A 24,538-nucleotide genomic window follows, 5' to 3' on the forward strand; every position below is an offset into this window, starting at 1 on the left:
GGCTTAGCCGACTGAGCCACCCAAGCGCCCCTGGTGAGTAGATTCTAACCCCCAAATTCAGACTCCTTCCTGGTCTCAAGCACAAGGCTCCACACCTGGATTTCACCCACTTAAAACTCATACAAAAGCTCATACACAGACTGAAATTCTGGCTGGGTACCATCAACTGAGCCTCATGGGAATGGGGTCTCCTGCCACAAGTTCCAGGCCCAGGGACACCGTCCCAGTTCCTTGGCCCCTCCCCCCTACCTGGTCCAGAATTTTGCTCCTCCAAATCTGCCCAGGAACCATGCCTCCCTCCCGAGGGGGGCATCCTCAGTCTAGAACACAATTCTCACCTGGATCTGGGGTAGATGTTTGACCTTGGCCGCTTGACCCTGCCCTAGCCACTACCCAAGAATCCAGGGTCACTCCCTCCTCCCTGGAAAACCTGGACCCGTCCACTCAAAAACACACTTCCGGGATCCCCGGCTCCATGAACAACTCCGGAGTCCTGACTCCAGGCTCACACCTTTTCAGGTACCCAGAAGTCTGAGCCCCCTCTAGTTCCAGGATCCCAGCTCCCTTCAGGGTGCCAATGAATGACCCAGGCCCTGGAGTCCAGGCCACAGCTCCTCCTCTCCAAACTGTTAGGAATCCGGCCCAGCAGGGACCCAGGAGTCAGGGGCGGGGTGGGGGGGGGGCAGCCCCTCCCCTTAGCGGTGGGGGCAGCCGAGCCAGGGGTCAGGCTGGCGGGGTGGGGGGGGGGGGGGAGAGGGGCGGGGTCAGCCGGGATTGGAAGGGGAGACAGCAGCGTGGGCGGCTGGCGGACCAGCAGAGAGGAAAGAGAAACGGAGAGGGAGGAAGAAAGAAGGGGAATCTGAGGGAGAGAAGGAAACAGCGGCGGTGGGGACGGGGAGAGAGAGAGAAAGAGAAAGAGGAAGATCTTGAGTGTGAGGGAGAGAGAGGGGGAGAGAACGAGATGGAGATCTAAGGAAAAGAGACTCAGAGTCAGAGAAGAAAAGATCTGGAACAGAAACAGAAAGACTGGAAGAGAAAGTGCTGGGGGGGGGGGGGGAGAGGGGGTGCGGGCAGGGGAGAGAATGAGCCAGAGAGACTGGAAGAGACAGATTAGAGACAGATAGACAAGCTGGGGCCAGAGACAAGGTGTTAGGAGCCTCAAAAAAGGCAAGAGGGACCAGAAGTGACGCAAAGCAAGAAGTGTGCGAGTGAGCAGGTGAGAAGGCAGACAGGTCTGAGAGGCAGCACCCAAGAGCCAGAAAAGGAGGGAGACTGCAGCTGGGTGCCCCAGCGCCCGCACGGCGCTCTTACCCCCATCCTTGGGACCCCAGAGCTGGTAAGTTCCCTGGCTGGCCTGGGAGGGACTGCCTGGGCGTGCATTCCTGGCGTCAGGGCTTGGCAGGGATGGCCTAGGGGTGCGTGTGGGAGGGCTGGAGACAGGTAGCTGGGGGCAGCCGCGAAGAGGCAGGGAATGGGGCTCCCTAAGCACAGAGAGGGTCAAATTCCTGGCGAGAGTGCAGGGGGCAAGAATAAAGGAGCCCCTATTCCCTGTCTTGGGCGGCAGACAGCTGCCCCCCTCCCCGCAGCTGCCAATGCCGCCCACCTCTCTTGGCATCGCTCTTGGTATGCAGTCCCGGGCCAGGGCCTCCCCCAGCCCCCCAGTCCCCAGACAACAGGCTCTTTCTCCTCAGCCTCCTCCGACCTGCGAGCCCCTGACCCCGTCTCTGTCCCCAGCCGGGTCAGCTGCAGAGACACGCACACAGCCCCTTTCTTTCTCTCCCCAAGCCCTTGATGGAGGAGGGCAGACCCCGGAGCAGCCTCAGCCTGGCCAGCAGCGTCTCCACCATCTCCTCCCTGGGCAGCCTGAGCACCAAGGTTTGAGCTTCTTGGAAGGGCCGGGGAGGTAGGCGGGGCTCTGGGCTGCCCCATCCTCTTTTTCCCCAGCCCTGGTTCCGTGCCAACTCAAGGGATTCTGTTGTTAGGAGCCAGGATCCTTAGCGATGGGATCTGCCACACCTAGTAAGGTCCCCAGTTGCCCACTAGCCCCAGCTAGGAATTTAGAGACGCTCCCAGCTGTCTCCACCCCTCCTGTTTTCCCAATTCAAAGCCAGAGTAACAATCTCGCTTGACTTGGTTGCTAAGTTAAGGCTACTCCCCAGCCATGAGGCTCTCCCCAGGAATTCAGGCGGTGACTACCCTTGACTGGGACTGAAAACTCCCTGTCCCAGCTCCAGGCATCCAATCTACCCAGTTCTGAAACCCGAGAAGGAAAAGACCTTTCTCAAGAGGGCTGAGATAGTTGCCTCCCAAGTCATCGCCCCAGCCCCAAGTTCAGTGACACTCATTTCCTTGTCCTCTGCCATTGTCTTCACTCATTTAGACTTTACCAAGCTCAGAATCTAGAGATTCAATCCCAACTCGGTGCCATCCCCAGGGCAGGGCATCCTGGGGGACCCTGGCTATGGATGCCAGAGATGCCTGGGTGGACAGGAGAAGGGGCTCCTCTCCTATTGGGAGGGAGGGATTTGGAACCGTCTGTCTCTGGTCATGGTTGCTCAGGGATGTCACTCCCTGGCACTGAAACATCCTTCCATTCAGCTGACCCATCACCAGGGACTCTGCATGGAGATCTTTCTTGATTATGGGGACCTCCCAGGCAAGATCTCCGATTCAGATCCCAAAGACTCCACTACATCTCTGGCTCAGTTAGACCCTTCATCCCCAAATTCCTTCCTCGTCAGCCAGTAGTCTCTTCCTTTCCCCCAAACAGCTCCGTCCACCCATTAAAAGTGTCTGTTAGCTCTGTAACGCACACATCCAATTCTGATCTCAGAATGCAGTCCCCTCCTTGGGTGGTTTCTAAGGGCGGCTGAAGTTGGGTCTTGGGTTGCCTGACTCCCAATGCACCGCCTCCCCCAAGCCCATCCAAGGCCCCATTCACATCTGTCCTTCTTCTCTCCTCAGAAGCCTACCCGGGCAGTAAGCAAAGTGCACGCCTTCGGGAAGAGAGGCAATGCACTCAGAAGGGACCCCAACCTCCCGGTGCACATCCGAGGCTGGCTTCATAAGCAGGTGGGGTGAGCGGGTGAAGGGAAAGGACACCGAGTGATGCTAGAGGCTGTCCCCCTGGCTGTCCCCTGTTTCTCTTCTTCCAAGTCTCCAAATGTGTTTTGTTTTTCTTTTATTAAAAAATAGATATTTATTTAGTTTTGAGAGAGAGAGCACAAGTGGCGGAGAGGCAGAGGGAGAGGGGGACAGAGGATCCAAAGCGGGCTCTGTACTGACAGCAGCGAACCCAATGAGGGGCTCGAACTCATGAACTGTGGAATCATGACCTGAGCTGAAGACTGAGCCACCCGTGCGCCCCACCCCTCGTTTTGTTCTAACAATCCTTCCCCCCTTTTTCTGTCATTGTTCTATGCACCCATTCATTCAGCAACCACTTCCTGAATATTTACAAGGTGCCAAGCCCAGATAAGACAAACAAGTATCTATAGTATATTCAGGATGGGGCAGGGCAGAGACGGATAATACATTAGCTTGTTTCAGATTGTAGGAATTGCTTTGAAGAAGTAACACAGGAGGATGTACTGAAAAGTGACAGAGGGGGGGCGCCTGGGTGGCTCAGTCTGTTAAGCCTTCAGCTTAGGCTCAGGTCCTGATCTCACAGTTCGTGAGTTGGAGCCCTGCATCGGGCTCTCTGGTGTCAGTACAGAGCCTGCTTTGGATCCTCTGTACCCCCCCTCTCTGCCCCTCCCCAGGTCTCGGTCTCTCTCTCTCTCTCTCTCTCTCTAAAATAAATAAAAACCAGGGCCCTGGGTGGCTCAGTCGGTTAAGCACTGACTTCATCTTGGGTCATGATCTCGCGGTGTGTGAGTTCGAGCCCCACGTCGGCTCTGTGCTGACAGCTCAGAGCCTGGAGCCTGCTTCAGATTCTGTCTCCCTCTCTGCTCCTCCCCCACTTGTGCTCTGCGTCTCTGTCTCTCTCTCTGTCTCTCTCTCTCTCTCAAAAAATAAACATTTAAAAACTTAAAAATAAATAAAAGTGGCAGAGTACCATTTGACCTTTGGTCAGGGAAGGCGTCTCTGAGATGACATTTGAGTTGAGGCCTAAGTGACATGAATCACTTCATCACATCGTGACATGAATGAGGCCGATCGTGTTAAGATCTGGGGGCCGAAGGAATCCGAAAGGCAAAGGCCCTGCAGCAGGCCAAAGATTGGTGTTTGGAGCCAGCCAAGGGTTGAGACAGAAGGAGTGGCAGGGCAGTGGTTCTCAAAGTGGTCCCTGGCCAGTATCCTCAGCATCATCAGGGAACTTGCTGGAAATGGCACGGTCAGCTCCCACCCACCCTAGATCTACTGACTCAGGAACTGTGGGGATGGGACCCAGGAAGCTGTAATGTAACAAGCCCTCCTGGTGATTCTGATGCAGGACCAAGTGTGAGAGATTCCCTGCCAGCCTGTAAAAGAGAGTAAGGAGGGGCGTTTAGGTGGTTCAGTCAGTTAAGTGACTCTTTTATTTAAATGTATTTTTTTAGGTAATTTTATTTATTCATTTACTTACTTATTGAGAGAGGGAGAGTGCGTGAGCGGGGAAAGGGCAGAGAGAGAGGGAGAGAGAGAATCCCAAGCAGGCTCCGCACTGTCAGTGCAGAGCCCGATGCAGGGCTCGAACTCACGAACCGTGAGATCATGACCTGAGCCGAAACCAGGAGCCGGACGCTTAACCGACTGAGCCACCCAGGCGCCCCAAGCGTCCGGCTCTTGATCTCAGCTCAAGTCTTGATCTCAGGGTTGTGAGTTCAAGCACCAAGTCGGGCTGTGCACTGGGTGTGAAGCCTACATTAAAAAGAGAGAGAGAGAGAGGGTAAGATTTATTCTAGGTGTGACTGTAAGCTCTGTTTTGAGCAGGGGACTCCCCCAATCTGGCTTCTAATTTCAAAGGATCATGCTGGCTTCTGCAGGAACAGATGGAAGAAAAGAAGAGGGGCAGGAGGTTGGAGAGAGAGTAGTTCTGGCAGAGGAGATGGGGAGATACAGGATTAGGGTTGTGGCTCAAGCCACCTCCCTGGCCTCTCTGTGCCTCAGACTCCAGCGTAATCAGACCGTGTCGTGGTATGTAAAGTGCCTGCCCACGTGTTGTATAGTATCTCGTTCCAGCCTTCCAGGAACTTCTCAATCCCCAGTTGACAGATGAGAAGACACAAGTGGCCTGGCCAGGAAATGACTAGTCTGATGGCATAGTTTGAGAGGGGTGGAGCTAGGAACCAAACGCGGGTCTGACTGTCCAGAATCTATGGTCGCTCGACCACGTCGCTCTGGCTTCCAGCTCTCCAACTCAATCCATTGCATCAAACGCGTTTCTGTTGCGCTCTCTCTATGGGTCCCCGTCTCCAGGTGTCACTGTCTCCGTTCCCACATTTCCTCTCCCTACTTCCCGTCTGTTGAGGCCTCCCCTCCTGCTCTGTTTCCCCAGGACAGCTCCGGGCTGCGCCTCTGGAAACGCCGCTGGTTCGTCCTCTCTGGCCATTGCCTCTTCTATTACAAGGGTCAGTGCCCTGGCCTGCGTGGGGGTGGACGGGCCCCCCACCCCCCACCGCCTCCCTTTCCTCTGGCCTCTTGGCCTCCAGATCCCTGTGTGATCCCTGAGCCCAGCCCCTCTTTTGCAGACAGCCGCGAGGAGAGCGTCCTGGGCAGCGTCCTGCTGCCAAGCTACAGTATCAGGCCAGATGGGCCAGGAGCCCCCCGAGGGCGGCGCTTCACCTTCACCGTGAGTCTGTCCCTGGGGTCACTAAGGCACTAGGCAATGGGGGCAGTCATTGGTGCATCCATTATTGGAGATAAGTCTTGACCAGGTTCCGTGGCATCCTCCTTTCTAGAAGTCGCGGGCGTCCACGTCCCCAACTGTCTTTCCCCGCAGGCTGAGCACCCAGGCATGAGGACCTATGTTCTGGCCGCTGACACGCTGGAGGACCTGCGGGGCTGGCTGAGGGCGCTGGGCCGGGCCTCTCGCGCAGAGGGGGACGATTAGTGAGTATAGGTCCTGGCCGTGGCCCTGACGTCCAATCTGGGTCCCCCTAATCCCCAGCCCCTCCCCTTTAGGCGCTGCCTCGTCAATGTCCAATCACTTGTCTTGTAGCTCAGGAGACTCCGCCCTTCAAGCCCCACCCCCCAGGGAGATTCATCTCCTCCAATCAGCAAAGTCTTTCTCTTCTAGGCCCCACCCACCACTTTGTCCAGCCCCCGCCCATCAATATTCCACCCTCCCTGGTTGGCTCCCTCGGAAGTCTCCATCCCTAAGGCTGCCACTTAAAGAATGTCAAATATAGAAAGACCGTCACTGCCCCAGCCTGACCCAAGTTTCAGGCTGGAGACTCATAGTCTGCGACATTGGGTCCAGAGACCCAGATGGACCTTGTTACACTCCCCCCTCCCCCCCCCCCCCTCCCACTAGTCACTGCCACGCTCTGGGCCTCATTTTTCCCATCTGCAAAATCTGAACAATGATTTATACTGCACCACCTTCGCTTTATTCTGTGTATGTTCCCGTGTGTGCTCATCCGTGAAGCGGGAATAAGGGTTGTTATGAGGCACAAAGGAGTGTTGTCTTTTTCTGTACCCACTTGTTAGCGGGCGACCCAGGTCACCTGCACTTCCCCAGCCAGGAGAGGGCCCTGGCGGCCCCGGTGGCCCCCCAGAAGTGAGCAGAGGGGAAGAGAGGCACAGCTTAGAATCACCGGAGGTGGCTCGGCTGTCCAGAGGTCACGGACGACCTGGGCTGCTCACTCCCAGCCCCACAGCCGACCTCCAGTCTGGACCTCGGATCCGGAGGACTAGGAGCCCCGAGTGAGTTGACGGAGTCTGGGACAAGAAGGTTTTACAGGGCCGAGCATCGGAGGGGAAGAAGAAGCGGGTGGGGGAAGAAAAGGAAAAAAAAAAAAAAAGAAAAAAGTTGGGGGCGTGGCCTAAGAGGAGGGCAGGGACTGGGACTGCTTCCCGGTAAGGCTTAGAGCTTTCTTTCTTGAGTAGGTGGGAGTTGCTGGAGTTCTTATGCGGGGCAAGTCCTAAAGAGGAGATGCCACAAAGGGGGAAAATATTCATGCTCTGGCTAATAGAGGGGAGTTCTACTCCAGAGGGACCGTCAGACACTTTGGAAGGAGACGCACACATGAGGGTGACTGGGTGGGTAGTGGGGTGAAGGGGCTCTAGTTGACCTAGTTCCCCTATTCTCTCTTCCCAACAGCCTGTTCACACCCCTCTCTCGCCCTCCATCCCCTCTGAGCCTCCCCCGGCCCCGTTCTGCTCCTGCGCGCAGACCCCCTCCGACCTCGGGTGACATAGCACCTCTTGCCAGACCCCATACCCCTCTGAGTCGCATCGATGTCCGGCCTGCCCTGGATTGGGGCCCCCAGCGCCAGACACTCTCTAGGCCTCCCACTCCCCGGAGAGGACCTTCCTCTGAGGCTGGGGGAGGAAGACCCCCCAGGAGTCCCCAGCACTGGAGTCAGGAGGCCAGAACACAGGTCAGCAGAGAGGTAATGGGGAGGGGGACTACATTTCCCATATGGCTACGGGCTGTCTTTCCAGGCTGGTCTGCGGGCCATGGCCCCTTGAGCATCATGGGGATTGTGGTTCAGCATAATCACAGCTGGGTTCAGATGTGAGGGGGAAAGTGAACTTCATCTCCCATCAGTCCTCAGGGCTGTCTTTTCGGGCTGGTCTCTGGCCATTACCCCTTAAGTATTATGGGGATTGTAGTCCAAAATACTGTCCTCCAAGACCATGCTGGGAGAAGTAGTGTGGATTACACCTGTGTTGTGTCTCCAGTTTCTTTCCAAGATGTTCACTTGCTATTTTTCTCTGAGCATCGTGGGATTGTAGCCCAGAATATCTACAGTTCACCAAAGACGTGAGAGTGAGAGTAGATTACAACTTCCTTTGGTCCCTGGGGCTGTTTTGCCAGGCTTGTCCCATTAGTATCATCCTATGTGTCCCCACGGTGGCACATAGCTGGAGGACAGGTAGTTGAGACAGTTGTGGGGCTCAGTTCTGAACCTCAGTGAGTCTCCTGAGTCACATCAATTCTGGACACATCCACTCTAATATTTGTTACTAAAACATGCCAATTTCTAACCATCTCTGTTTCGATATTCCTCCCAGGCCCCCTCTGGCTCCACGTATCTCCAGCTACCCCCGAGAGCTCCCGGGACCCGGGCTTCCATGGTTTTATTGGTAGGTGTCCTGGAGCACCTTGAATCTGCCAGAGTCCCCTTCCTTGCTTTCTTTGCTATGGAGAATGTCATCTCCCGGACTTGGGTGCCTAGAGAAGACTGGGTATTTCCAGGTCCCTTGGCAGACTCTTCTGTTAGCTTCCTAAGACTGTTGCAAACTGGGTGGCATGCATATAGAATATCTCTCCATTCATTCATATCATCTTCCGGGTATATATTTGAGTTTTAAGTTTTTTCCGCAGGGATCTTGTGTGCTCTTAGTTAAGGTAATCCTTAAATTCCTGATAGTTTTTATAGCTATTTGAATGGTATCTTTTTCTTTTTTTTTTTTTTTTTTAACGTTTATTCATTTTTTGATAGAGAGACAGAGCATGGGGGGGGGGGGGGCAGAGAGAAAGGGAGACACAGAATGCAAAGCGGGCTCCAGGCTCTGAACTGGCAGCACAGAGCCCAATGTGGGACTCGAACTCACAGACCGTGAGATCATGACCTGAGCTGAAGTTGGACGCTTAACCAACTGAGCCACCCGGGTGCCCCCCCCCCCACTTTTTTTTTTTTAATTCTGTTTTCTAGCTATGGATGGTATAGAGATATATGATTGATGTTTGGAAGTTCATCCTTCCTCTGGGATCCTTTCTGAATTCTCTTATTTTATTTTTATTTATTTATTTATTTATTTATTTATTTATTTATTTATTTATTTTTAAGTAATGTCTACACCCATCGTGGGGCTTGAACTCACAAACCCCAAGATCAAGAGTCACATGCTCCACTGATTGAGCCAGCCAGGCGCTCCTGAATTCTCTTATTCTGATCACTCTTTGATTTTGTTGGTTTCTCTGGGTAGGTGAGCATATCATCTGTAAATAATAGTGGTTTTACTTTTCCCTTTCCTATCCTTACACTTCGTATTGTTTTCTTTTTCTTTTCTAATAGCATCGGTCAAGATCTCTACTAGTGTGTGAAACTGTAACAGTAGTAGTGAGCATCCGTATTGTATTTTCTCTCGTAAAAGAAATGTCTGTGTGGCGCCTGGGTGGCTCCGTCGGTCGAGCGTCCGACTTCGGCTCAGGTCATGATCTCACGGTCCGTGAGTTCCAGCCCCGCATCGGGCTCTGTGCTGATGGCTCGGAGCCTGGAGCCTGCCTCGGATTCTGTGTCTCCCTCTGTCTCTCTGCCCCTTCCCTGCTCGTGCTCTGTCTCTCTCTGTCTCTCTCTCTCAAAAGTAAATAAACATAAAAAAAAAAAAAAAGTTTTTAAATAAAAAAAAAATAAAAAAGGAATGTCTGAATTTTCTCCCCGAGTCATAACATGGCTATAGCTGTTTGGTAACAGAGCCCATTGGATCTCCCTAAAGCCAAGAATCTGGCGGTTGGCCTACTGAGGTTTGCTAAAGCTTGGAACAAAGCTAATAAGGAGAAAGGTGTCTGTCAGTAGAAACGGGGCTTGATTCAGCACTGGGCTACAATAAAGACCTGTCTGTCCATGTGACCCCTGGCTTTTCTCTTTCTCCTCAGCCGGGTCCCCCCCTAGACTCAGCTTTTCACCAAAGCTTGGAGACAGATGTAAGTCCTCCCTGGCCCAACCCCTGCCGAGTTCTCAGAGGCGGGAAGAGAATGCTTTAGATGGTGGCGGTGGTGGTGGCTGTGGCTGCAGGGAGGACAGGGGAAGAGCCAGATCTGGTCCATAAATAGCTCCTGTCCTCCTCTTTCCAGACTCTGTTGACCAAGTTGTGTGGGCAGGACCGGCTCCTGAGGAGGCTACAGGAGGAGATAGACCAGAGGCAAGAGGAGAAGGTATGAGGCTCCGAAACGGGGAAGGACTCTTGGCCTCTCCACCCGTCTCTCCCTTCCTGAGCCCCGGCGCGCCCCAGGATTTGGGAGGACACCGTCTCTCTCTCCCTGGGGCTGTACGTGGATTCAGAAGTTGAACCACCTTCCGTCTCGGTGCAGGAGAAGCTAGAAGCAGCCTTGGAGTTGACCAGGCAGCAGCTGAGCCAAACAACCAGGGAGGCCGCGGCTCCAGGGAGGGCCTGGGGGCGCCAGCGCCTCCTGCAGGACCGACTGGTCAGTGTGAGGGCCACTCTCTGTCACCTGACTCAGGTGAGCGTCTAGGAAGGAGCATGCCCTCCCAGGAGGCCTGAGGACGCTACAAGTTGTCAGTGAAGGGGACCTGCCGGCAGAGGCTTATGGGAAGGTGGTTCTTGAGCATTCCCCTCTTTCCGGGTTTTAAACCAGTCATCTTGACGGTCTTAGAGAGTGAGGGGCAAACAGCCAACAAACAGCAGACTTAATTCAGTGGTTTGAGAGGGTGAATTTGACATGGGCTTCCTGGTTTTGAATCTCAGCTCCTGCTGTGTGACCTTAGAAAAGTTACTTGACCCCTCTGGGCCTTAGATGCCTCTCTCTCTCTCTCTCTCTCTCTCTCAAAGAGAGAGAGAGAAGACGAGTAGACAGAGAAGGAGAGACAGAATCTTAAGCAGGTTCGACAGCCAGTGCACAGCCTGACCCGGGGCTCCCTTTCACAAACAGTGAGATCATGACCCGAACCGAAATCAAGAGTCAGACGCTCAACTGGCTGAGCCACCCAGTTGCCCCCTCAGATGCCTCTTCGATGAACTTGAAATGATAAAAATAGTATTTAGTACACACAGTCATTGTAAAAATTTCTTAAATACATACATATTTAAACATATATAATCTATAATATACATATATAAATGAGTGATTATTTAACACTTATATATTATGTAATATATTTTCTATATATATCATGTATATATCATATATTTGTGAATATTTAAAAGTTAGGTACCTGGTAGATGGTAAGAAATATTTAAACGTTAGCTATAATTATTGTTATCTGTAAAATGGGGACATTAATAATACCTACCTCACAAGAATTCAATAAATGAGAGCTAAGTGCGGTGCCTAGTACATGGTAAGCACCTAATAAATATTAGCTGTGATGATAATGATTCTTCCTTGGGGGTGCTTAGAGACCCTGGGGGTCTCTCTCTCTCTGTCTTGACTGTCCCAAGAATTTACTAGATCTGTAGACTCTTCCACCCTAGGGGAGTTCAGAGGTAATCAGAGAATTTAGGGAAACCTGTTATTTGTCTACACTAGCCGCTCATTGGAATGGCAGGTTCCTTATAGACTCTGGGGAATCCTAGTAGTCTGAGCAAAGGGGCTCTTGGGAATTGTAGTCCATATGTGTCCTCCTCCCCCCCCCCCCCCCCCCCCCCATCCGGGCACTGGAGACCAGGCCTTCCTTCCTCCTCCTCGGGCTGGGAAAAAATGGAGTGGGGAAAGATCTGGTGGGTGGGCGTACTAACCCTGTGTTTCCCTGTTTTGGGCACCCGAGGAGCGAGAGCGGGTTTGGGACACATACAACAGCCTGGAACAGGAACTGGGCAGCTTGAGAGAGACTCTGGAGTACCTGCTGCACCTTGGTTCCCCCCAGGTATACATACCCCTGCCCCAAGACCCCACACTCCAGCCTCGGCTCCTTGTCCGCCACTGAAACCCTTTTGGCATTTAAGCCCCTCCCACTTCGTTTCAAACTCCTCCCCTTACATCCTTTCCTTACATTTTGAACCCTTTATTGTAGTTAAGACCTTGCCCTTCGTTTTAAGACACACCTGTTTGGAATCACTCTCTCTTCTGGTTCTAAATCTCTCCTCTAATTTTGAAGCCCTGTCCTCTGGTTCAAAATTTCACCCCTCAGCCCTGCCACATCCTGTGTCCTGACTTTTGTTGTTTCATTTATCCTCCGGAATTTCTAGTTCCAAATCCAATCACTTGGTTCAAGCTTCACTACTTTTTTTTTTTTTTTTTAATATTTATTTATTTTTGAGGGGGGGGGGGAAGGGCAGAGAGAGAGGGAGACACAGAATCCGGAAGCAGGCTCCAGACTCTGAGCTGCCAGCACAGAGCATGATGCAGAGCTTGAACCCACGAATCGTGAGATCATGACCTGAGCTGAAGTCGGAGGCTCACCCGACTGAGCCCCCCAGGCGCCCTATTTTTTTAAATGTTTATTTATTTTGAGAGAGACAGAGAGCACGAGCAGGGGAAGGACAGAGAGAGGGAGGGAGAGAATCCCAAGCAGGCTCCGAACTGTTAGTGCAGAGCCCCACTTGGGGCTGGATCTCACGAACCATGAGATCACAACTTGAGCTGAAATGAAGAGTCAGATGCTTAACTGACTGAGCCACCCAGGTGCCCCTAAAGATTTTATTTTTAAGTAATCGCTACATCCAACATGGGGCTTGAACTCACAACCCTGAGATCAAGAGTCACATGCTCCTCCAACTGAGCCAGCCAGGCTCACCCCCTACCCTACTTCTTCATTCTAAACCTAATAATCAATGGGGCGCCTGGGTGGCTCAGTCGGTTGAGCGTCCGACTTCGGCTCAGGTCACGATCTCACGGTCCGTGAGTTCAAGCCCCGCGTCAGGCTCTGGGCTGATGGCTCAGAGCCTGGAGCCTGCTTCGATTCTGTGTCTCCCTCTCTCTCGGCCCCTCCCCCGTTCATGCTCTGTCTCTCTCTGTCTCAAAAATAAATAAATGTTAAAAAAATAAATAAATAAATAAATAAACCTAATAATCAAGTTTCTAGATCACATATCTTTAGTTTAAAACGTTGACTTCTAGTATTAAATGCAGACTCAGATATAAGCGCTGCTCTCTGCATGTTAACCCCCTCCCCCTTCTTCCTAAAATCCACTCTCACTGCTAATCCCCCCTCCCCACTGGTGTTAAAAATCACTTGGCACCAGCAGTATATGCAAAGAACCAAATTAGGTTTATTACAGGAATTCAAGGTTACTTTAACACTTGAAAATCAGTCCATGTATTTTTGTAAAAAGGAGAAAAGCCTTCATCTCAAGTCTAGCAAATAAAGGTATGAGGAGCAGAGAAAAAGAAGTAAACCTATTTTTACTTATAGATGACATGATTGTATATATGTAGAAAATCCAAAATAATCTCTGGATAAGCTAGTAGAATAAACAAATTCATCAAGGTCACTGAATGCAAGGATAATACGCATAAATCAATGGTCTTCCTGTATGTTAGTACCAAATGAATAGAGAATATTTATAAACAATAGTGTTTGTAATTGACATAAACAAGTAAAATATCCAGGATGAAATCTAATGAAAGATATGCAAGGCATCTATTCGGCACGCCATAAAACATCACTGAGAGAAATTAAAGAAGACTTATATAAATGGAGAGATATACCATGTTCATGGATAGGAAAGATACCATAATATAAAGATGTAGTCTCTCCAGATTGATTTCCCCAGTGGGGATTTACAATCCCAGTACAAATCTGGGAGGTTTCTGTGTAGAGATTGACAAAATGACTCTAAATTGTATCCATCAGGGCAAAAGACTAAGTGTAGCCAAGGCAACCTCCAAAAACAAAGCTGGAGGACTAAGGCAAGTGAATGTCATGTCTGTCTGCAAAGCTACAGTTAATAAGACAGTGTACTAATGTCACAAGTTTAGACAAATAGACAAAAGGGATAGAATAGGATATTCAAGAGCAGATTCACATATATTTATATTCTCTCAAACTTATAATGGAGATAACTGCAGAGCAGTATAGAAAAGACAGTGTTGGGGCGCCTGGGTGGCTGAGTTGCTTAAGCATCTGACTTCGGCTCAGGTCATGAACTCACAGTTCATGAGTGCAAGCCCTGCGTCGGGCTCTGTGCTGACATTTCAGAGCCTGGCATTTGCTTCAGATTCTGCCTCTTTTTCTCTCTGCCCCTCCCCTGGTTGCCCTCTTTCTCTCTTTCTCAAAAATAAACATTAAAAAAAAATTTTTTTTTTAAAGAGTAGGATAAAATTATCCGAGTAACCTCACTTTGGGCAGAAATCTCTGTCCCCGCCCATTGCCCTGTTCTCTCCCACTCTCTCTCTCTCAAAAATAAATAAACATTAAAAAGTTAAAAATAAAAAAAAAAAGAAAAGCCAGTGTTTGTGATAAATTGTGATGGGTCAAAGGGATATCTGTATGGAAATGGATATCCACAAAGAGCCTTCACATGCATACATCATGCGTTTATGATTCCATAAATACCGCCTCGCTGATTTCAGACCCATCTTTAACCCTCCTGGCATTTTCCCACCTTTTGAGTACCGGATTTCTCTCCTCCCCCCCCAGGACAGAGCATCTGCTCAGCAGCAACTATGGATGGTGGAAGACACGCTGGCAGGTCTGGGGGGCCCCCAGAAACCACCCCCCAACGCTGAACCTGACTCCCCATCCCCTGCACTCCAAGGCGAGGAGTCCTCAGAGAGGGAGGTGAGACGCACAAGCCTCTCTCCCCACCCCCAGCTCCCTGTCCCATCTGCCCTGGCCCAACTCATCACCCACTCCCCCTTTTTCTCTCTCCCTTTCTTTCTCTCAGCTAACCAACCCCAGGCAAGTATCCTAGGCTCTGGAAGTATCTAGGATACTGTGCTGATCAGCAGAGAGCCCTACATGGGGCTCGAACTCATGAACCGTGAGATCATGACCTGAGCCCAAGTCAGACCCTTAACCTACTGAGCCACCCAAGCACCCCTCCCCTTATGTTAAATAGGGATAATAATTGCCACCTTACAGGAGGGGATTCAATGAGATAATGCGAATAAAGTGCTTATCACAGCGCCAGATGCATAATCATTATAAAACCTTGCACTTAAAATGCCTTGCTATGTGCCAGGCACCGTTCTAAGTGCCTTACATGCATGGATTCAATCTTCAGACATGGATTCAAAGGTGAAATATGGCCCAGAGAGGTAAAGTAACTTGAAGAAGGTTGCACAGCTCCTAGGTGGCAGAGCTGAGATGTGAAACTAGGACGTCTGGCTCCTGGTTTTCAGTCTTAACTCCTACTCATGCTGTGTCTTGATGGCCGAGTGCCTGAAAAATGACAATGATAAGCATTCTTCTCCTCTCCCGACCACGCCAGAGCCTGCCTGAGTCCTTGGAACTGAGCTCATCCAGGTCCCCTGAGGCTGACTGGGGGCGGCCGCCCGGGGGTGACAGAGACCTCCCCAGCCCTCGCTCAGGTGAGTGTCCTGGCCCGGGTGGGGACTTGCTTGGCATTTCCTGTCCTCACCAAGTCCCGTTCTGTCCTCCCAGGTCTTGGATCTCCAAGGGTCTCCCGGGCCTCCAGCCCTGAGAGTCGTCGTCCTGTTTCCCCACCGCCGGGAACCAAGGTAGGCAGCCCATCCAGCCTCCTCGGGTCCATCTTGTAACCCTTTAGTCTGACCACCCCCCACTCTGGGGAGACAGCTTCGAGAAAGGAGTTCTAGGGCCACACCCCAGAGCAGAGAGAGAGATTGGTTGAGCGTTGGGATTGAATTCTGTCTCTGCTGCTTCTAAGCTGTGTGACTTTGGGTCACTTATTAAACCTCTCTGCCTCTATGTTCTCATCTGCAAAACGGAGCTAATAGGAGTACCTACCGCCTAGAGCTGATTTGCATATTCAAACTAAGTGAATGTCCATTAGGTTGAAAATAGTGCCTAGATGTAGTATCTCCATTCATTCATTCATTCATTCATTCAACAAATATTTATTAAATATCCCTTTGGCTGTCCAATAAGGTAGCCAGTCGCCACATGTGATTATTTAAGCCTAAATGAATTATAATTTGGGGCACCTGGGTGGCTGAACTCTGTTAAGCATCCGACTCTTGATTTCGGCCCAGGTCATGATCTCACGGTGCGTGAGTTCCAGCCCTGCATCAGGCTTTGCATTGACTGCACGGAGCCTGCTTGGGATTCTCTCTCCTTCTCTCTCTGCCCCTCCTCCTCCTCTGTCTCTCAAAAATAAATAAGTAAACACTTAAAAGAAATCAATGAATTAGAACGAGGGGCTGGCTCAGCTGGCTCAGGCAGTAGAGCGTGTGACTCTTGATCTCGGGGTTGTGAGGTCGAGCCCCATGGTGGGTGTAGAGATTACTTAAAAATAAAATCTTTTAAAAAATGCACTGAAATGAAGTAAAATGAAAAAATTCACTTGCACTCACTGCGTTTCAAATTCTTAGGAGCCACACTTGGCCAGAGGCTACCCTGTTGGACAGGGCAGATACAAAACATTGCCACCATCGCAGAAAGTTCTATTGCACAGAGCTGTTCAGGCGCTGAGGGGCACACACGTGAACAGAACGAGGAAAAAAAAAATCCTTCCCTCAGGAGTCTGACATTCTAGTGGGAAGAGGCAGATTATAATTTACTGTACATTATTTTATACGTTATAAGTGCTAAAGAGGTAAAAGCAGAACACGATGAGAAGGTCTAGAATGCCGGAAGAAGGGGTGCAATTGTAAATGGCTTGGTCTAGGGTGACGCTTGTGCAGCCGCCTGAAGGAGGTGAGGGAGCGAGGCTTGGGGATATCTGGTGGAAAAGCGTTACAGGCAAGGGGAACAGCCTTTGCAGAGGCTCTGGGGCAGGACTGGGCCTGCGGTGTTGCAGAAGCAGGTAGAAAGTCAGTGTGTCTGGAACCGAGGAAGCCAGCGACGGGGGAGAGGGGGAGAGGGCAGGAGAAATGGGGCAAGGGCGTGGATCGCGCATGCGTGGTCCTGTGGCCCTAGGTGAGCCCGGAGCCCTGGAGGGTTCTGAGCTGCCCGAAGCGGGAACCGGCGCCCTCTGACGGCCGTGCGGGGAACAAGCCGCAGGGCGAGCGCTGAGGCCGGGACCCAGGGAGGACAGTCCAGGCAGGAGATAACGGTCATTTCCACTAGGTTAGAAGGAGTGGAGATGTTGAGAGGGAGGCAGATTCTTGTTACACCGGTCTGCAAACTTTATCCCAAACTCTCGGGACCAGATGTAATTCAAAATGCAAACATTTGCAGACTCCAGGCTGGTAATACGATGCGTATGCTGTATATTCTATAATATCCCCCCACAGCGCCACCCTTAATCAAACACGTTACATTTCTCTAGCAAAATGTATGAATGTTCATACTTAAACGGGATTTGGTTTATAAATAACGTCTGAATTTAAATGTCAAGTTTTAAAAAATATAGCAACGAACAACCAAATGATCGATTGAGTTCCGTGGAATAAAAATTGATTATAGGGGCCCCTGGGTGGCTCAGTCGGTTGAGCATCCGGCTTCAGCTCAGGTCCTCATCTCACAGTCCGTGGGTTCGAGCCCCACGTCGGGCTCTGTGCCGACAGCTCGGAGCCTGGAGCCTGCTTCACATTCTGTGTCTCCCTCTCTCTCTGCCCCTCCCGGGCTCCCGTTCTGTCTCTCTCTCTCAAAAAAGAATAAAAATTGAAAAAATTTTTAAAAATTGATTATAAATACCAGGCACTTTTTTTTTTAATTTTTTTAATGTTTTATTTATTTTTGACAGAGAGGGAGAGAGAGACAGAGCATGAGCGGGGGAGGGGCAGAGAGAGAGGGAGACACAGACTCCTAAGCAGGCTCCAGGCTCTGAGCCGTCAGCGCAGAGCCCGACATGGGGGCTCGAACTCACAAACCGCGAGATCATGACCTAAGCCAAAGTCTGTCGCTCAACCGACTAAGCCGCCTAGGGGCCCCAAACGTTTATTTGTTTTTGAGAGAGAGAGAGACAGAGTATGAGTGGGGGAGGAGCAGAGAGAGAGGGAGACACAAAATCCAAAGTAGGCTCCAGGGTCTGAGCTGTCGGCACCGAGCCCAACGCGGGGCTTGAACCTACAAACCACAAGATCATGACCTGAGCTGAAGTTGGCCACTTAGCCGACTGAGCCTCCCAGGCGCCCCTGGGGTGTCTCATTTTAATTGAGCAAATCGGTTGGGATCTCTTGGTCACTTAATAAATCCACACTGTTGAAGGTCAGCAATGAACTGTGTAGGGGCTGAGGGCAGGCCTCCCCAAGATGGGCCACTTTAGCATGAAGATTATTCTGAGCTAAAGGCAATCGAGACCCTGGGGGCCCAAGAGAAACATTGGTGCCTCCCTTAACTACATAGAAAAATCGAAACCGGAGCTCTTTCCCAGAATAAGGGTTATTGGCTGAGATAAATTTGATCTGAGTGGCCCATCTGTATGGCAGGACAACCATCTCATTACCAAATATCTCCTCCCCTTCTCGTCTCTCTGTGAAGTGCGTCCCTTCCCTCTAGAGTCCCAGGCCCCTACCCCCTTGTCCTTGGTTCGGAATGATATGCATACCTCATTTTGCCTGACAGCCTCTGGAATCTCCACGTCCGTGCGGACTCCCCGTGCGTCCGCTGTCACATTTGGATTTCTCCGCTTAATCTGTCTGGTGTGAATTTGATTCTTGGTCCGGCTGGATGGGTGCTTGAAGGGGCTGGGGATTCTTGCTCCCTGAGAACTGAGCCCTTATTTCGTCTTTTTCTCCACCCCCAACGTGGGGCTCGAACTCACCATCTTGAGATCAGAGTTACCCGGTCTTTGGACTGAATTCACCAGCCAGGGCGCCCCCTGCAGGGCCATTTGAAACATTCGCGGAGCCCTACATCTGTGCTTGGATTTTTCTTCTGAGCTCTTAGAAGTCACAGATATTTCTTTTTTTCTTTTCTTTTCTTTGTAAGTCTATCCATTTATTTTGAGAGAGAGAGAGAGAGCAGGAGCGTGAGCGGGGGAGGGACAGAGAGGGAGAGAGAGAGAGAGAGAGAGAGAGAGAGAGAGAGAATCCCAAGTGGGCTCCACACCCAGGACAGAGTCTGACACGGGGCTCAATCTCACTAACTGTGAGATCATGATCTGAGCCAAAATCGTGGGTCGCTCGACCAACTGAGCCACCCAGGTGCCCGTTACCAATATTTCTGTTGCTTGTTTTTACCGTAACCCACGGGGCTGTCTTTGGCTCCTTCGTTTATCTTGGAGGTCAGTTTAAACCAAAAGTCATAAATAACAAAAAGCAAGAAAGTAGCCACGGATGGCAGGGGCCCGCATGACAGAGGATGTGCTGAGACTCAGGTGACGATGCTGTACGTCATAATACCAGGTGGATATCGGCACCAAGTTTAAGAAAACGTGTCCGTTTTTAGGTTTTTTTGTTTTTTGTTTTTTTGTTTTTTGTTTTTTTGCAGTGGCAGGGGAGGGAGGGGGGATGTAGAATTGCGCATAGGAGATTTTTGGAACTGATCTGGAAGGTGGAGCCAGTAAGATTTCTTGGCACATTACAGGTAGGGTATGAGGAGTCGGGAGTGACGATTGGGTCCTTGGCCTGGGCCTCTGGGGCAGTGCAGTTACCATTCAGGAGATGGTGGAAGGAAGGTGAGGAATCCAGGTTTGAATATGCTGATTAATTCCGAACTTCAAGTTTGAGATTATTCAAGTCATCGGGGCTGTTGTGGGCCCTGGGCTCGTGTGTACTGGGTTTCGCTGGACGCTGTGATCGCTGAGCTGAATCAGGCCACATCTCAGGCTTTGGGGAGCCTCAGACGGGATCACGATGAGAAGAGAGGGAGGCGTGTGCGTGGTACAATGGCAATAGCTCAGGGGCTCTGGGGGACACCAGCCGGCAGCTCCCAGACTCAGCCTCAGAGCCTAGACTCTCTACCCAGAAAGTAGAGAGACCTTCAAGAGTAGGTTAGAATTTACCAAATGGGGAATTTACTAGGGAGACAGCAGGTGCAAATGTTCCTAAAGCCAGCATCTCTGCTAGCCTACAGGATGCCTTTTTGTGAGTTCGGAGACAGGCACGCACCCCCTCTGGGAGGGCAGAGCATGACTTGGTCGGTGGAGGGCTCAGCCCTTGGGCAGTGAGCAACACATACATCTGTACAGGGCCGCTCAGGAGCCCAGAACTCTGGCCTCCAGAACCCCATCCGCCAACTGCAGGGTGGTCCAATTCAGAGCAACGAACATCTCCTGTGGGAGAAGTCCCTCACAGCGTGGGACACTCCAGAGGTCACTGCCTGGAGGTCATGGCCCAGAAGCTCGGATGGTATGTCTCCGGGTCAGAGAGCTCTGCTTGGGGTCTTATAGCTACAGCTTTGTTGTGTCTTATCTGTGGCTAGCTCCCTGTATGTGTCTGTGTCCACACGGCCCCCTTTCCTTAAGGACACATGTCTGCGGCTGGAGAGCCCCGTCTGCCTGTTTCCTGCCCGGAGCAGCTGACAAGTCCCGACAGCCTTCCTGCATCTCAGTCCCTCTCTGTCCCCTCCGGTTCAAGCTGGCAGTGTTCCTGCTGAGATGATTTCCTGGATCCCCATGTCACATGCCTAATCTCTTAGCAAACGGGTTGTCTGGCCACACCCTTGGGGTTCTCTCCAGACTTCTGGTTTCTTTTTAGCGCACTTTTCTTCCCCACCCCACCCCCGCCTTTGATTTAGCTCTGTCCTCTTGCGTTTTTTTTTTTTTTAATTATTTTTTAATGATTTTATTTATTTTTGAGACAGAGCATGAGTGGGGGAGGGGCAGAGAGAGAGAGGGAGACACAGAATCCGAAGCAGGCTCCAGGCTCTGAACTGTCAGCACAGGGCCCGACGCGGGGCTCAAACTCACAGACTGCGGGATCATGACCTGAGCCGAAGTCGGACGCTTAACCGGCTGAGCCACCCAGGGGCCCCTGTCCTCTTGCGTTTTAAGCTCTTCAGGCTAGAAGCCCATGATCAAGGTGTGAGCAGGGCCGTGTTCCCTCTGAAGGTGCCAGGATCTGTTTGAGGCCCCTGTCCTAGCTTCTGCTGGTTCCTTGGCTTGTGGGGGCCGACTCTAGTTATACGCGGCATTTTCCCTCTGTGTGTTTGTTGATCTGATTTTGACGGCCAGAGAGAGCTCCCCAAATCCTTTCAAAGGCCAACCCAAGTCGATCCTCTTGACAATTTAGTTAACGCGTCTCCTTCTTGGGGCGCCTGGGTGGTTCAGTCGGTTGAGCGTCTGACTCTAGGTTTCGGCTCAGGTCATGATCTCATGGTTCATGGGATCGAGCCCCACATTGGGCTCTGCACTGACAGCACAGAACCCACTTGGGATTCTCTTTCTCCTCTCTCTCTGGCCCTCCCCCAACTTGTTCACTCTCTCTCTCAAAGTAAATAAGCATTAAAAAAAAAATTTTTTTTTTTTTAAATACATCTCATTCTTCCTTTTGTTGTGTCTAAGTTGACTCAAGAGTTGTTTCTTGGGGCGCCTGGGTGGCTCAGCTGGTTAAGCGTCTGACTTCAGCTCAGGTCGTAAACTTGCGGTCCGTGAGTTCAAGCCCCACGTCAGGCTCTGTGCTGATGGCTCAGAGCCTGAACCCTGCTTCGGATTCTGTCTCCCTCTCTCTCTGTTCCTCCCCTACTTGCACTCTGTGTGTGTCCCTCTCTCAAAAATAAAGACTGGGGCACCTGGGTGGCTCAGTCGGTTAGGCATCCGACTTCGGCTCAGGTCATGATCTCGAGGTCCATGAGTTCGAGCCCCGTGTTGGGCCCTGTGCTGACAGCTCAGAGCCTGGAGCCTGCTTCGGATTCTGTGTCTCCCTCTCTCTCTGCCCCTCCCCAGCTTGGACTCTGTCTCTCTCTCTCTCTCTCTCAAAAATAAATAAACACTAAAAAAAATAATAAATAGATAAATAAACCAACAAATAAATAAAGAGTAAAAACAAAACAAAACAAAAACAAAAAAACCCAGAATCTCGACTACTCATGCAGAGAAGCTGGATATGTCCAGGAAGTGTGGGTGCTTGTCGGGCTGGGGGTTTGGATTCAAACAGGGCAGCTGATGGAACTGAGAGGCCAGAGAGGCCGGTCGGGCCTTAAACATCCTGAGGGTGCTCGGAGCCGCGGGAGGACAAAGTCTGCTCTCGGCGCAGAAAGATCGCCCTGAATCTGGTGGGGACCTTAAGGGGAGAGGGCAAGACTGGAGGCCGAGAGAGGTTCAGGGAAGAGATTAAGGGGAGCACCAAGGTTGGGGCCTCAAGCGTTCCTCGTCTCCCCAGGCCCCCCTCGCCCGGCCTCGGATGAGTGCCCAAGAGCAGATGGAGAGAATACGCAGAAACCAGGAGTTTGGACGGCCTCTCCCTCGCCCTGCTTCCCCTCGGCACCTCACTCTGGGGAGAACACTGTCCCCAGCCAGACGCCAGCCTGACAGAGAACAAAGGGTGAGGGGAAGAACAGAGGGCGCAAGGTGGGGTGGTAACGGATCCTCTCCTTCAAGTTTGAGGCTCAGTTTCCTTCTCTGTAAAATGGGCATTTCTCTCCCGCTTTACCCAGAACTGGGTTTCCAGACTCACCCCTGATCTGTGTGCCCGTGTGATGGCTCCCCTAGTGGGGTCGGGGTGCGGCAGGGGAGGCAGAGACAGTGTCCCTTCACCAGTGTTGTTCTTCCTTCAGAATGGGGGTCACAGGTCTGGTCTGCGGGCCCAGCTTTTCTTTTTTAGTTCCTCTGCGTGATCAAAGCCGGGGTGGGGGTGGGGGGAGCGGGGGTTGGGGAGGGAAGTGAGCAAGTAAGGAGATGATTATATTCATACTGTTGCAATGGGGAGAGCATTCCAGAGCTGAAGATACGATCAGCACGATGTGTGTGAGACTTTTCTAGGAGGAATTAGGCAAGTCCTAGGTGGGTCATTTTACAGCTGGGATTGTCTTTGTAATCAGAAGGCGTCTCAGCCAGACATCAACAGCTCAGGGGTGTTAGAGGGGGTTAGAGGGGACCAACAGCTCAGCTACTCCATTATGAGGCGTAAATTGTGAATTTGGAGGGTCTGTTTCTGGCCTTGTCTTGTCATAGGTAAACAAGAGGGTGGTCATTTGTCGGTCTTATGTAGGCCATATGGATAAGGGTGCTTTGCAGTAAGCCATTTCCCCGAATGCAAATGGCTGGGGGTGGGTGGGTGGGTGGTACTTTCTTAACCCTTGCTGTTTTCCAGGAGTGCATGTAAAGTTAAACATTGTTAGTGTCTCTGGGGCAATTTCATTCCCTCTCTGAGCCCCCTTCATTTCACCCTCAAAATCAGACCATGAGGACTTCCAGGTGAGGAATTTTAATGCCCCGATTCCTTTGCAGCCTGTCCAGGGACACTCAGGAGCCCCCAAATGGCTCAGAAGCTCTGGATCCTGGAGCAGGTAAGGAAGTGGAAAGTGAGGCAGGAAGCAGAAAATCAATTTGCCAAAGGCTGCTTGCTGTCTCTTGAGTACTAAGATATACAGACTGCAGAAGCTTTTAGAGATGCTTGAATTCCTGGGCCACCAGAAAGGCCAGGATCCTCAGTGAGAACTGGAGTTTCCCAAACTGCAGAACTGGATCGATATGAAACTCCTTTTCTCTGTTAGGAAAGCGGGTGAAATTTAACAGGGAATAGACTACGAATCCCATAATGCAAACTCTGTTTAAAGTCCTTTAGAGACATGTGCTAGGGACTATGACTCCTGGGGGGACATGCATGGCCCTATGGTACTGGCTAATTGTAGACGCCCCCCAAATCTCTTTGTTTCTAGTCCGAGGACCACCACCCCTTATTTGCCAACATCCGAAGGTCACCGGGAGAGAGTCCTCAGCCTCTCTCAAGCTCTGGCCACTGAGGCGTCGCAGTGGCACAGAATGATGACAGGTGAGGAGGGGCTGGGGATCTCGGACTCCTGGGTTTTAGGGAAGAGGGAGCCAGACAGAGCCTGGAATCCTTGGTGCAGGTCGGGAGGGGTCTGAGAGCTGCTGGAAATCCTTTGTCTTGATGAGGAAAGTTCCAGATCCCAGGAAGGAGGGGACAGGGTTTCAGGACTCCTGGGTCTGGGGGAGGAGGGGGTTGGGGCCAGACCTGTGGGTCTGAGGGAGGAGAGGGTGGGGACTGGACTCCTGGGTCTGAGAGGAAAGGCCTGGGGGTCTGGACTCCTGTGTCCCAAAGTTTGCCATTCTCATCCCCCCAACCGTGCTATCCAGGTGGAAATTTGGACTCCCGAGGAGACCCTCTTCCCCCCGCGCCACCGCCTCCGTCAGATCCCACCCCCCAGGTGACCTCGCCCCCGAGGTCTCCAGTGGCTAATTCCAGTAATTCCAGCTCGGCTGGGTGCTCCCACCGGGGTAGTGGGCGTGGCGCAGGCCCCGCCTCTTGGGAGCCCACGTGGGAATCCGGGACCGCCCCTCCCGCCCTGACCCAAGAAGAGGGGGCGTGGCCTCTGCGGGTCACTCTGCTGCAGTCCAGCTTCTGACCTGCCCCACGCAAGCGCCGCAGCCAATCGGGACGTGAGGGCGTGGCCTCGAGGTACCGCCCGGAGATCTGGAGCCACTCAGGGCGCAGTGGGGGCGTGGTCTGGTCCCCAGGGTGGCCCGAGGAGAAGTGTATATCGCCAAAGTTTGATTTTTCCCAACACTTGTCCAAATTCGGATTAAAACTTTGAACTTTTAGTCAATAGCTTTC

The 24,538-nt window shown here is 51.6% G+C and overlaps 1 protein-coding gene across 6 annotated transcripts; it reads left to right on the forward strand.

Moving 5' to 3' along the window:
* On the forward strand, positions 1-24,532 carry PLEKHA4 (pleckstrin homology domain containing A4). 6 transcript variants are annotated; one of them, XM_042968798.1, is made up of 20 exons: positions 1-33; positions 1,786-1,875; positions 2,965-3,072; positions 5,480-5,552; positions 5,673-5,773; positions 5,924-6,033; positions 6,634-6,849; positions 7,247-7,538; positions 8,164-8,235; positions 9,752-9,799; positions 9,950-10,030; positions 10,187-10,336; positions 11,601-11,699; positions 14,415-14,555; positions 15,208-15,307; positions 15,381-15,457; positions 22,124-22,285; positions 23,191-23,249; positions 23,622-23,734; positions 24,061-24,532. In XM_042968798.1, the coding sequence occupies exons 2-20, from the start codon at positions 1,792-1,794 to the stop codon at positions 24,327-24,329; spliced, it is 2,355 nt and encodes a 784-aa protein (XP_042824732.1). In that variant the 5' UTR covers positions 1-33; positions 1,786-1,791; the 3' UTR covers positions 24,330-24,532. The 6 variants fall into 6 exon arrangements, with proteins under 6 accessions (XP_042824732.1, XP_015394595.2, XP_007074194.2 ...); XM_015539109.2 differs by lacking the exon at positions 1-33 and adding an exon at positions 1,078-1,336; XM_007074132.3 differs by lacking the exon at positions 1-33 and adding an exon at positions 1,078-1,336 and having other exon boundaries at positions 7,247-7,526.
* The last annotated feature ends 6 nt before the right edge of the window (positions 24,533-24,538 follow it).

The sequence above is a fragment of the Panthera tigris genome, chromosome E2, assembly GCF_018350195.1.
Source record: "Panthera tigris isolate Pti1 chromosome E2, P.tigris_Pti1_mat1.1, whole genome shotgun sequence".
Lineage (NCBI taxonomy): Eukaryota > Metazoa > Chordata > Mammalia > Carnivora > Felidae > Panthera > Panthera tigris.

Excerpts from the sequence above, each read along its gene's own strand:
- PLEKHA4 (XM_042968798.1), top strand. The coding sequence starts at position 1,792 with ATGGAGGAGGGCAGACCCCGGAGCAGCCTCAGCCTGGCCAGCAGCGTC. Across the intron at positions 9,800-9,949 it reads ACCAAAGCTTGGAGACAGAT|ACTCTGTTGACCAAGTTGTG; the intron begins GTAAGTCCTCCC and ends TCCTCTTTCCAG. Across the intron at positions 22,286-23,190 it reads AGCCTGACAGAGAACAAAGG|CCTGTCCAGGGACACTCAGG; the intron begins GTGAGGGGAAGA and ends ATTCCTTTGCAG.